General features: G+C 36.4%; 1 protein-coding gene across 3 annotated transcripts in view; it reads right to left on the reverse strand.

Moving 5' to 3' along the window:
• Arpc1a (actin related protein 2/3 complex subunit 1A) overlaps positions 1 to 13,720 on the reverse strand; it is a 34,303-nt gene that overhangs the window by 13,833 nt on the left and 6,750 nt on the right. For all 3 annotated transcript variants that reach the window (XM_071605660.1, XM_027953230.2, XM_071605659.1), the window contains exons 3-4: positions 7,047 to 7,151; positions 546 to 768 (exon numbers count right to left, since the gene is read on the reverse strand). In XM_071605660.1, the coding sequence (XP_071461761.1) occupies positions 546 to 768; positions 7,047 to 7,151 (328 nt within the window). The remainder of the gene's footprint in view (positions 1 to 545; positions 769 to 7,046; positions 7,152 to 13,720) is intronic.

Genomic DNA, 13,720 nt, shown 5'->3' on the forward strand with positions numbered 1-13,720 from the left:
ATTTATAAAAAAAAAAGTACAGCCTAATTACACTTCTAAAATTCTGGTGAATTTTTATACCAATGGTTTAAACAAGTAAAATATTATACCAAGATCCATATTTGGTTAGCAAATAAGCTTAAAAGAAAGGAAAACACTACTAGCTTCAAGAATCCGAGATATTTTTAAGTTAATGGATATGGCCAGAAAAAAAAAAAAAATCATTCCTTAGGGCACTCTGAAACTCTTTCAAGTTTATGATTTATACATAAGAGTAAGAAAACAGAAATTTGAGCAGTAGAGAGTGAGAACAGTAATAGCATGTTGCAGAAAAAAAAAGTTAAGAGATCAGAACTTAGAAACAATAGATGTGAGATCTGACTCATTGTACACGAGAAGAAATGCTCAGAGAGAACGGAGAATTTTAGAGGGAAAAAATCCACAATCTCCAGATGAGGAGAACCTAGGTTGCAGCTAAGGCCTTCCACAGTGCCACCAGACGTCACCAAGAACATGGCGGTCCAATGTCAATTCCATTGAGAAGGAAAAGCTCTGATGTTGCTCACCAGTCATTTTCAGATTCGAAGTAGCAAACGGAAATGAGTCGTGCTCCACTTCCCACAGCAAATTTGTTCTCTAGAGGGGACCATTTCACAAAAGTAGCTGCGCGATTGATCCTCAGGATCACCAGAGTGGGCTTCCAGACACCATCTTTCTGACTCCAGACGTAGGCATTGCGGTCTGCCCCACAAGTGACGATGCGGTCACTCTTGGGAGCCCAGTCAATACCTGCAAATGAGATATGGGTCATCTGCTTTGATCACTGACTGAGTGTGAGTACTGGCCATATGTGAGTTTGGTAGCTTCCTCCAGTCCGTCTTCCCCATTTATGGCCCTGATTGCCATCTCACACAAAGGCAACAAGGTTTTTTTTGCAAAATGTCTGGGACACAGGATTCTCCCATGAGGCTGAGTGGGACAAGAGCTGCTTTTAATGCAGTTTTATAATTGCAAAGTGTAAAAAAACCAAGCAGGGTATTCTTTCCACCCATCCTAAAGATCCATTATCTTTTACTTTTCCCTTTATTAGTTTTTTTTGGTATAAAAGGTAACTTTAAGTCGGCGTGGTGACGCTTGCCTATAATCCTAGCAGCTTGGGAGGCTGAGACAGGAGGATCACGAATTCAAAGACAGCCTCAGCAACGTCAAAGCACTAAGCAACTCAGTGAGATCCTGTCTCTAAATAAAATTCAAAATAGGGGCTGGGGATGTAGCTCAAGCAGTAACATGCTCGCCTGGCAAGCGTGCGGCCCGGGTTCGAACCTCAGCACCATATACAAACAAAGATGTTGTGTCCGCCGAAAACTAATAAATAAATAAATAAATAAATAAATAAAATTCAAAATAGGGCTGGGAAGGTGGCTCAGTGGTTGAGTGCCCCCGAGTTCAATCCCTAGTACCAAAAAAAAAACAAAAAAAGAAAAGAAATTTTATTCATTAACAGATCTCATTCCATTATATTAACTGACACTCTGCTATATGGCATTGAACTAAAATAGCACACTGGGTAAATAAAAATAATCTTCATTATAAAGAGGAAAAAATACAAACTGTGATTCACTATATATTCTTCTGAAGGTCACTGTCAGATAAACTAATCTAAATACACACATCTTTCTTTCTCTCTGTTTTGGCACTAGAGACTGAACTCAAGGCTGGGTATGTGCTCAATGATTGAGCTAATCCCCAGCTCTGAATACCTTTTCTACACAAAACAGGTTCTGTCAAAGAGTCCTTAAGATTCTTTACACTTAAACTAGGAAATTTTCTTAATATGTATCTGAATTTAAATAGAGTTTTACTTATTGGGTAACTCTGTGAAGGATCCTAAAGTCAAAAATAAAAAAGGCTGGGGATGTTGCTCAGTGGTTAAGTACCAATCCTTAGTACAAGAGAAAAAAAAAAAAAGAAGAAAAAGAAAATATGGGTGCTCTCTTTAAATGATATACATTTTAGACTTCACACCCATTCAATTTAGGATAATTTTGCAGTCCACTCTATTAGTTTATTATTGCTGTTGTTATTGGGGATTGAACCCAGGGCACTCTACCACTGAACTATATCCCTAGTCCTTTCTAATTTTTGAGACATGGTTTCATTACATTACTGAGGCTGGCATTGAACTTGTGATCCCCCTGAGTAGCTGGGGATGCAACACCTTACCTGGCTTAGATTTTATTTTTACTCCCAAAATGATACCCACACATTATTAGAAGACAAACCTCACAATGCAACCTGCAGAAACTTAGGAAAGCCCTGCCCCTATTCTTTATGCCCATACACATTTCTGCTTCAAAATGGGATGAATATCATGACAAACATTTTCTGCTTTTTAAAAAATATTTTTTAGTTGTCGATGGATCTTTTTTTAAAATTTATTTATTTGTATGTATGTGGTGCTGAGACTTGAACCCAGTGCCTCATGCATGCTACGCAAGCGCACTACCACTGAGCCACAACCCCAGCAGCCCCCCCACTTTTTTTGTAATTTTTTTTAGTTGTAGATGGACACAATATCTTTATTTATTTACTTTTATGTGGGTGCTGAGGATCGAACCCAGGGCCTCACACATATGAGGCAAGCGCTCTACAAGTACAAGTGCTCAACAACCCTGGCCCTTCTCCTACTTTTTAAAAACATTATTTCCGAACACTGATCATATCATGATTTCCTAAGTCATCTGTTAAAATGGATAACATTGGAATTTCTGGGTTAATGAAGCAGGACTATCTGAAGGATGCGTTGGGAAAATACTTGTTATAATTTCAGTTTTATATCTTAGAGACTAAAAGTAAAGTCAGTAGATACCTACAGATGAAAAGATCAAGTTCATATCTTATGAGACCATAAACTAAAGATTTTTAGGAAAAATTTTTATGGTTTTGTGATGCTGTATTTGAGAAGGAATTTTATTTGATTTTTTTCCCCTTACTTTTAATCTAACTTCAGCTATAACTTGTAGGGAATACAGAGTACAGGGGGATACATAAGACACCATGAGCCTTTAATCAGGAAATCTAGGATCTGGGATATACAATAGAACACAAACCAATCTCTTAATTTTCTTTTTATTTAAAAATTTTTTTTTTAGTTGTTATAGACCTTTATTTTATTTATTTATATGTGGTGCTGAGAATCAAACCCAATGCCTCACATGTGCCAGGCAAGTGTGCTGCCACTGAGCCCCAGCCCCAGCCCCTCTTAATTTTCTTAACAAATAAACTGCAAAAAAAAAAAGAAGAAAGGGAACCTACACAAAAAAAAAAACCCAAAAGATTTAAGAAACATATCAACTAATCACAATCATGTGTGGAACCTTATTTGGATCTCAAAAGTTATAAGTAACATTTGAGGGTGTAGCTCAGCGGTAGAGTGTGTGCTTGCCATGTTTGAGGCCTGGGTTCAATCTCAGCAGCAAAAAGAAAACAAAAAGTTATTGGTTATTATTAAACAATCATTGGCTATTGTTAAAAAGAAGAATCCTTACCTTTTATAGATATTCATTGAAATATGCAACGATAAAATGTCTAGGATGTGCTTCAAATAGTAAAGTCATGGAGAAAATGAGTTCAGAAGAACAAGATTGGCTGTGAGTTGTTTATTGTTGAATCTGGGCAATGAGTATAAAGGGCTCATTATACTATTTTTTATCTGTTTATGATTTTCCATATTAAAATGTTTTTGTAAAAGTGGGAGTAATCAAGTATTTAATGCAGAAGAATAAATTCAAAGGAAAAACTAGAATTCTTCTATCCCTTTGATGTTGGCCATATTCCTGTTCTCTGTAATACTAGTCTTTTCTTCTAAAATACTTCAGATCTCTTTTTTTCCCCTGCAGTTACTATCTTTCTGAGAAAATGTCTGATCCTTGGTCTCCTGTCACAGAGTTATATTTAGATTTTTCCAACAACAGTTGTTTCAGATCTAAGATACGCTGTTTGAGTATGTAGATAGAAAACAGGCCCAAGTTCAAAGGACCCCAAAAGAAAAGTGGGGAGGAAAAGACTATAATTATTTCACACTTTTGGCTATTTTTGGTGTCTTTCATCTTAGACTTTTTTTTTTTTTTTAAATGATACTGGGGACTCAACCCAGGGCCTTGTTCATGCTAGACAAGTGCTCTATCACTGAGTTACATCCCCAGCCCTCATCTTAGCCTTCTCTTATTTAAAAGCATTTCCTAATGCTAAAGTTCCAATTAAAGACTTGAGAGTCCTTATTCATAGGTCATAAAGCCATTGGCAAAGGAACTTAAGCAAAATAGGCCAAACCTAACAGAAACCAGGTCGTGGGAAAGCAACAGCAACATAAATAGAAATGATGTCTTTGGTGCTGCTTTGGTGACCTGCACAGAAGTACCACAAACAAATCACTGGTAAAAAGCAAGAAGAGTGGTCGTGAGTTTTTCCTGAGGAATGCTGGACAACTTTTGAAGGATGCAGAATGACAAAAACATGGCAAATTTTTCTCTGACTTGAACAAGGACATTTTTAAGCTAATCAGTATTTTTAGTTGCAATTAAAAGGAAAAAAAAAATCACTGCTGAAATGCAAATGTCATTTTGAGGAGAGGGAAAAGCCAAGATGGCAGTGAGAAATTTGTATCTGAAAAGTTATGAAAAATATTTCCTCCTTCCCTCTCTCCCTTCATTTTTTGTGGTGTTGGTGATCAAACCTAGGGCCTTGTGCACACTAGCCCAACTGCTCTACCACTGAGCTACATCTCCAGTCTGATTTTTTTTTTTTTAAATTGGGGTACTGGGAATTGAACTTAGGGACACTCAACCGCTGAGCCACCTTCCCAGCCCTATTTTGTATTTTATTTAGAGACAGGGTCTTGCTGAGTTGCTTAGCACCTCACTTCATCTTCCTGCCTCAGCCTCCCAAGCCACCAGGTGCACCACTGGGCCTGGCTGATAAGTTTTGATCTGCTTGGTCAAATCGTTCAGAGCAAGTCAATTACTCTGCCAGGAAATAAGAAACTGTGATAGTAAAAATCAAAGAACAAAAATTCTCTTGAAACAGTCAAATAAGTGAATATATTTTTTGTTTTAAATAGCCAGATCTAACTTAATAAAGCAATAAGTGCTCCTGAAATTTGGTATCTAAATTTGGTTTCCTAAGTAGGGCATGGTGGTGCATGCTTGTAATCCCAGCTAGGTAGGGTTTTGAGGCAGGGGAATCACAAGTTTGAGGGCAGCCTGGATAAAGACCCTGTCTCCAAATAAAACAAAAAGAACTGGGAGTAGCTCAGCAGTAGAATGCTCCTGGGTTCAATTCCCACTACCAGAAACAAAACAAAACAGAACAAAATAAAAGAACTGTGCTTACCATATTTATCCATCTATTCATTAACAGCTTTTGTCCAGAAAAAAATGTGTATTCTGGAACCTGCCCAAACCACATGCTATAAATGCAATCTTCCACAAATCAACAAGGAAAAAAAACAAGAACTCAGTGAAAAGATGGTCAGGAGTCAGAAATCAGAAACATCATAAAAAACAGTCTATAGCCATACTAGCCTGAACACATCCGATCTCATCTGATCTTGGATGGTTAGGACTTGGATGGGAGAAACTTCAAAAAAAGAAATACAAAACTCAGATGGCTAATATGATCTGAAATATGCTAAGCCTTTCTATTAATCAGGAAAATTCACTTCTCTCCTGTGGTATAACAAGTGTACTATACTATCTCCTCACAAGAACATGTAGATTCATAGGGATCTGTATGGGGATGTTTGATTTAGCCCTTCACTGTGATAAGGAAAACCTGGAAACAACCTAAATGTCCTTCAACAGAGGAAAGAGTCAATAAGTGAGGTATGAAGTGCTAACTAGAAGCTAAAAGGAATAAACCTGACTAGATACACCAACGTAGATACATTTCGGAAATAATGTCAAATACAAAAGCAACTTGCAGGAGATGAATTAAATGCCACTTAATGTAGAATTTATAAATACTAGCCGATAGTACCAAAAACTGCTTACAAATTTATGTAAAATATTTAAAACGTATGTAAAACATTAAAAATTACGTGGGATGCAGAGTGCAGTGGCGCACACCTGTAATCCCAGTAACTCAGGAGGCAGAGGAAGGAAGATCACAAGTTTGAAGCCAGCCTCAACAACTCAGCAAGATCTTATCTCAAAATAAAAAATTAAAAGGGCTGGGGATATAGTTCAGTGGTAAAAGTGCCCCTAGGTTCAATTCCCAGTGCCAAAAAAATAAACCAAAACACTTGAGATGATGTCACGGCAAATTACAGTCGGCCTTTTGAAGGCATGGAAAAGGACTAGTGGTGGGAGGGACTTTATCAATATCTGGAATAATATTCCTTATTTTATATCTCTTTTTCCCTGAAATTTCTTGATACAAGAAAAATAGTATTTTCTGGTATAGGAAAATCGTTGTTAGTTATGGTGGAAGATAATCTGAGACAGGTGTTTGTTATACTACTCTTTTCAATATTTTGGTAAGTCTTCTTTCACCCAAAAACAACACAAAGAGAATTTATCCTGAAGCAGTTGGGAACACATTTTTGGCTCATGTTTTCATGGTGTCTACCTTTTCAACATGGTACACTTTTGGTGTTCATGTCTATCTCCTGATCAGAGGATAGGTAGTAGTAGCTACTGTGTAACAGCTGGGCCACAAGAAGCAATTAACAACTGAGGGAAATATTATGATATTTTCTCAAAATTTCTTAAAAAAAAAAAAAAAATGCAGTAGGGGCTGCGGTTGTGGCTCAGCGGTAGAGCGCTCGCCTCGCATGTGCAGGGCCCTGGGTTCGATCCTTAGCACCACATACAAATAAATAAAATAAGTGTATTGTGTCCAATTACAACTAAAAAATAAATATTTTAAAAAACCCATAAACTCTTAAAAAATGCAATAAAAACTGCATAGTTTTAAATGTTATGGCCCACGTACTTTATTAAGCTTGTCATTTAAATAGAGGCTTAATTTGGAAATACCGTGTTAAGCCTACAGCTACCTTCATTTACCTGTGATGTGTCCATTGTGCTCCTTGAGTTCATGAGCTTTCACCCACTGGCTCCCATTCTTCTTATAGATGTGCACTTCATGATTATTGGGGCTAAGGGCAATCTCTGGGGAAAGAAGACAGAATAATTGTTAACACCTGACCTTGATATTGTCAACAAAACAAAGAAACAAACAAAACCCCCCCAAAACCAGAAAAAGGATGTCACTGTTAGATTTTAAAAAGACAGAATAGGAAAACTGTTTTGAAAAAGTGTTTCCCAAATTCACCCCTGAAAAATTCTTTTGTTATTATTATATGTGCGTCTGTGTGTGCGCTGGGTATTCTTTATTTTATCTCCTCTACTTGTACCCTATATTTTAAAATGTTGTATAGGAAAACTAAATTTAGAAATTAAATTTTCCAGAAACTTATACAATTAATTGTCAACTAAAGAGTCTAACTAGCAAAAAATAAACAATGTTACTATATTTAGCTGAAATAACTTCAGATCACAGTGAAAATGTTTTACATTAATAGAGATAAATATTTAATTTCTGTTACTTTCTGAAATGCTGAAAATAGTTTATAGATTTCCATTACTATTGTCATGGACAAAATCAGATTCTGCTGATAAACTACATGGAAGTTTTCCTTTACAATAAAGTCAATATAAGTCACAAAATAAAATTCTGTTTTCAAATTTCCTGAACCATGCCAAAATATTATGAGAAATGGATCTTACTGGTATATATGTATGTTTTTCTTCCTAGTTCATCCATTCTTTTTCTTCTTAAACATTGATTTCTTAAAATTAAGCTATATAGGGCTGGGGTTGTGACTCAGTGGTAGCACATGCGAGACCCTGGGTTCGATCCTCAACATCACACAAAAATAAATAAATAAATATTTTTTTAAAAAGGATATATAGTTTTCCCATCTATATAATCACTTTCTTCTCAGGAAAGCTGAAGTGACACTATGGAACTAGGTAAATATTTAGATCTATTTTAAATCCTAAGGCTTTTAGTATTTTCTGGAAACAAGCTATATATTTCTCCAAATTTTTAAGAGGCAGAGTTTTCAAAAGCCAAATCCAAATTGAAACCTAGACAGAATTATAAATTTTAAATTATAGTATCATAAAAATTTGGATCTGTATTAACAATAATTTGAAATATTTCCAAAACCTATTTTTATATGAGAAAGTGGAAACAGAAGACATTAAGAAGCTCAGTTCCGAAGTAGCTCTGGATTCAGTGTATTGCAGAATGTACTTGTGTAAGTACCCAATCAAATGCTCTTATTAGGTCTTCACTTCATCCCACAATAACTGGAGTGAACTTTGTTCATGTACCAAGATTTACTTAAAAATAAGAGTGGAAAATATCTGAAATGCTTTTTTTTTTTGGTACTGGGAATTGAATTCAGGGGTGCTTAGCCACTGAGCCACATCCCCAGCCCTTTTTTATATTCTATTTAGAGACAGGGTCTCACTGAGTTGCATGCCTTGCTAAGTTGCTGAGGCTGGCTTTGAACTCGTGATCCTCCTACCTCAGCCTCCCAAGTCACTGGAATTACAAGTATGCACCACCACACCCAACTTTGAAATGCTTTAAAAAGATGTTGAATTTATAGATTCAAAGCAAACCCTAACAAAATCTCAATTGTTTCCTTAACAGAAATGAATAGACTGACCCTAAAATACATGTGGAAATGCAAGAGACACAGAATAACTGAAACAATCTCGAAAAAAAAAAACAAAGTTGGAACTTCCTGCAGAGTTACAGTAGGATAAATACAAAGATCAATGGAATAGAACTGACAGTCCAGAAATAAACTCTCATATTTGTGTTCAATTGATTTTCAACAAAGGTGCCAAGATAAGAGTCTTCAACACATGGTGCTGGGACAACTGTAAGCCCCCAGGGTGTGGGCACTGCACACCTGCAGCTGTTTCCTTTTCTGTTGCCCTCCCCCTACCTCTTCTTCTTCTTTTTTTGTTGTTGTTTTGTTTGTTTAGTGCTGGGGATTGAACCAGAGGGCTCTCTCACCAAACTACATCCCAGCTCTCTCTCTTTTTTTTTTTTTTCCAGTTGTAGACACAATACCTTTATTTATTTTTATGTGGTGCTGAGGATAGAACCCAGGGCCTCACACATGCAAAGCAAGCACTCTACAACCCCCAGGCCCCCAGTTCTTTTTAGCTTTTGTTTTGAGATGGCGCCTCACTGTGTTGCTGATGCTAACCTTGAACTTGTGATCTTCCTGCCTCAGACTCCTGAATAGGTGGATTATGGATTGTGCTCCACCACATAAAGCTTTTTTTTTCCCAATGTGGTAATATGTGAGTTGGATTTATTCATTCCTTAAATCTTCCTTTTTCTTCTTCCTCTTTTCTATACTGTGTCTCTTTTCTCATCACCTTTTCTCCTTTCCCTCATATTCCTGTTCTTTTTTCTTCTTCTTTTTTTAATGAGATAATGTGTTGAATGGATTTATTCGTTCTTTTTCTTCTTTCTCTTTTCTGTACTCTCCTGTTTTCTTCCTTCTTGCTTTTACTTCCTTTCTTTTCCCTCTTGCTTCCCTGTTTTTATTATCTTTTTTTCTTTTACCTTTTATGCTTCCTCATGTCCCATATAGTATAATATCAATTTATGTTATTTAAAAACTAATTTTTCAGTCTATTATAGAATATAACTCCCCTTTCCAACTTCTGGACTAGTGGAGTTGTAGAAAACATTTTTAAGTACATTTTTATGACTTATTTGTATATATGCTCTCAGGTAGTTGCACTTGAGACTTGATCCTCATCTCCTCCCAAAGTATGCCAGGGATTGATTATAGCTTTGTAAAACACTGAGTAGGTGCTTTAACAGAGACATAACCCCTGGTTCAGGACACAGTAAAGACAAAGCAGCACACTAAGGATCCTCATATAACAGCGGAAAAGAGATCCGTTACAGCAGATGGGCAAATGTCAATACAGAAAGACAAGAAATACAAGAAAACAAGGAAATAAGCTGCCTCCAAAGGTCCATAAACCTCCAATAACTGAACTCATAGACATCACAGAAGTGGAAATGCTGGACAAAGAATATAAAAGGTTGAGGTTAAAATGATAAGTGAATTAAAAGAAGACCTAAGGAACGAACTATGGGAGAAAATACAGGAGAGAAAATAGCATTTCAGGGGCTGGGGTTGTGGCTCAGTGGTAGAGCACTTGCCTAGCACATGTACGGCACTGGGTTTGATTCTCAGCACCACATATAAATAAATGAATAAAATGAAGGTCCATCAACAACTAAATTTTTTTAAAAGAATAGCATTTCAATAAAGAAAGAGATCCTGAAAAAGAACCAGAAATTCTGGAAAGGAAAAACTCAATTAACCAAATAAAAAAACCTCAGTGGAAAGTCTCACCAATAGATTAGATTAAGCATTGAGGTGGGAGCAGAGATCCAAGTTAATGACATTAATAATCTATTTAGTGAAAGAATAGCAGAAAAAAATTTCCAAACTTTGGGAACAAGATGGACATCCAGATACTGGAAGCATTTTAAACCACAATTAGACAAGACAAGCGAAGGAACTCCTCACAACACATTATAATTAAAATGCCAAAAATAAAGATTAAAAAAAAAAAATTTAAAGCCACGCCCCCTAAAACAAAACAAAAGACAGCAACAACCACAACAACAACAAAAAAGGGTTCACATTTAGAGAACTACCAATCAAAACAACATTGGATTCCTTAGCAGAAACTACCAGCTGGATATACCAGATTACAATATCCAATCATTCAAAATCAAAATGAAATAAAGATTTTTCAACATAAGCATAAGCTAAAGGAATTCATGACCATTAAGCCAGCATTGCAGAAGATCCTTAAAGGATTTTTACAAACATAAGAAGACACCAAGAGAGGCCAAGAAAGAATAAATCTCACTAGAAGAATAGATAAGCAACCAGGAGCAGGGTTGCATGCCTATAACCCCAGCTACAAGTTTGAGGCCAGCCTCAGCAACTTAGCAAGACCGTCTCAAAATACAAATATGTTTAAAAAACTGGGGATGTAAATCAGTGGTATAGCATCTCTGGGTTTTTAATCCCCAGTATTAGAGGTAAAAGAAAGAGATAAGCAACTGAGAATTTGTATTGAAACAAACATTAGAAATAAATTAAAATGACAGGAAATAATATACCTCTCTCTATAATAATGCTAAATGTAAATGGTTTTAATTCTTCAATTAAAAGACAGACTGGCAGACTGAATTTGTTTTTAAAAAGACCCAACTATATGTTGTCTGCAAGAAAAACATCTCACGGGCACAGTGGCACATGCCTGTAATCCTAGCTACTCAGAAGAATAAGGCAGGAAGACTGCAAGTTTGAGGTTAACCTCTGATCTCAAAAATAAAAAGGACTGAGGATGTAGCTCAGTGGTAAAGTGCCCCTGGGTTCAATCCCCAGCACTACACACACACAAAAAAATCTTCTAGGTAAAGACATCTGTAGGCTGAAAGTGAAAGAATGGAAAATAATATTTCATGCAAATGGAAGCTGAAAGCAAGCAGTACTTACTTATTCACTTACTTATTTATTTATTGATGCTGGGGATTGAACCCAGGGCCTTGTGAATGCAAGGCAAGCACTGTACCAACTGAGATATATGCCAGCCCTATTTATTTGTTTGTTTTTTTTTATTTTGAGACAGGGTCTCATGAAGTTGCTAAGGCTGGCCTTGAACTTGCAATCTTCCTGTCTCAGCCTCCCAAGTAGCTGCGATTACAGGCATGCGCCACTGTAACCAGCTAGTGAAGCCAGTTCTAAGAAAAAAGTTTATGTTTATAGCTAAGAGTGCTTCATAAAAATATCAGGCTGGTGTGGTGGCACATGCCTATAATCCCAGCAGCTCCGGATTCTGAGGCAGGAGGATTCTGAATTCAAAGTTAGCCTCTGTAATGGTGAGGCGCTACATAAAATACAAATGGGGGTGGCTCAGTGGTTGAGTGCCCCTGAGTTCAATCCCAAGTACCAAAAAAAACAAAAAATCAGAAAGTTTCCAAGGAAATAACTAATGATACATCTCAAGGTTTTATTTTTATTTTTTGTAGTACTGGGGATTGAACCCAGGGCCTTGTGCGTGCTAGGCAAGCACTCTACCAGCTGAGCTATATTCCCAGCCCCATATCTCAAGGTTTTAGAAGAACAATAAACCATTCCCAAAATCAGTAGAAGAAAAGAAATAATAAAGATCAGAGTTGAAATTAATGAAACTAAAAGAACAATAAAGAGGATCAATGAATCAGAGTTGGTTCTTTGAGAAGATAAATAAGATTGATAAACCCATGGCCAAACTAACCAAAACAGAGAGAAAATAGATACTCCAACATACATGACTAAAATCCAGAAGATCATTAGGGACTATTTCGAAAACTTACATTTCAATAAATTAGAAAATCTAGAAGAAATGGATAAATTTCTAGACAAATATTACCTACAAAACTGAAGTAAGAGGAGAGAGGAAACCTAAACAGACCAATAGCAAGCAATGTGATTGAAGCGGCACTAAAAAGTCTTCCAACAAAGAAAAGCCCAGGACCAGATGTATTCATAGCTGAGGTCTACTAGATCTTCGAAGAACTAATGCCAGTGCTCCTCAAATTATTCTAGGAAATAAAATGGAGGGAACACTTTCAAATTCATTCTATCAAGCCAGTACCATCCTGATACCAACAGCAGATAAAGACACATTGAGGAAAGAAATCTATGATGAACATAGATACAAAAATATTTAATAAAATATTACCAAATTGGATTTAAAAGCATCACAATGACTGTATACCATGATGAAGTTGAGTTCATTCCAGGGATGAATGGATGAAAGGATAGTTCAACACAAATAAACAAACACAAAATACCACATAAACAGAATCCAGGACAAAAATCACATGATCATCTCCTTGAATACATTTGAAAGAACAAGAGACCCAGAAGAACCAAAGCAATTCTGAGCAAGAAGAGCAACACAGAAGGCACCACAATACCCAACTTCAAATTATACTACAGAGCAAGAGTAACAAAATCAGCTTGGTACTGGAATAAAAATAGACATGTAGACCCACGGAACAGACTAGAAAACACAGAGAAAAACTCATCCAGCTACATTTATCTGATTCCTGACAAAGGTACTAGAAACTTATATTGGAAAAAAGACAGCCTCTTAAACACAAGGTGCTGGGAAAACAGGATACCTATATATAAAAGAATGAAAATAGATTCCTATCTCTCATTCTACACAAAGTCAACTCAAAATGGATCAAAGACCTAAGAGTAAGAATAGAAACTGCACAACTTTTAGAAGAGAATACAGTGGCAACACCCCCAGTGCAGGAGTAGGCAATGACTTCCTCAATAGGACTCTTATAGCTCAGAAAAGAACACCAAGAATCAATACATGGGCTGGTGTCAGATTAAACAGCAGTCTGCATAGTGAAGGAAACAATTAACAGCATAAAGAGAGAACCTATAAAAGGTTAGAAAAATCTTTGCTAACTACTCTTCCTTCAGCCAGAGGGTTAATATCTAGAATACATGAAGAACTGAAAACACTCCATGCCAGAAAAACCCAAAGTACACATTCAATAAATGGGCAATAAACTAAACAGATACTTCTCAAACTAAACTCAAATG

This window comes from Marmota flaviventris, chromosome 19 (assembly GCF_047511675.1).
Source record: "Marmota flaviventris isolate mMarFla1 chromosome 19, mMarFla1.hap1, whole genome shotgun sequence".
Lineage (NCBI taxonomy): Eukaryota > Metazoa > Chordata > Mammalia > Rodentia > Sciuridae > Marmota > Marmota flaviventris.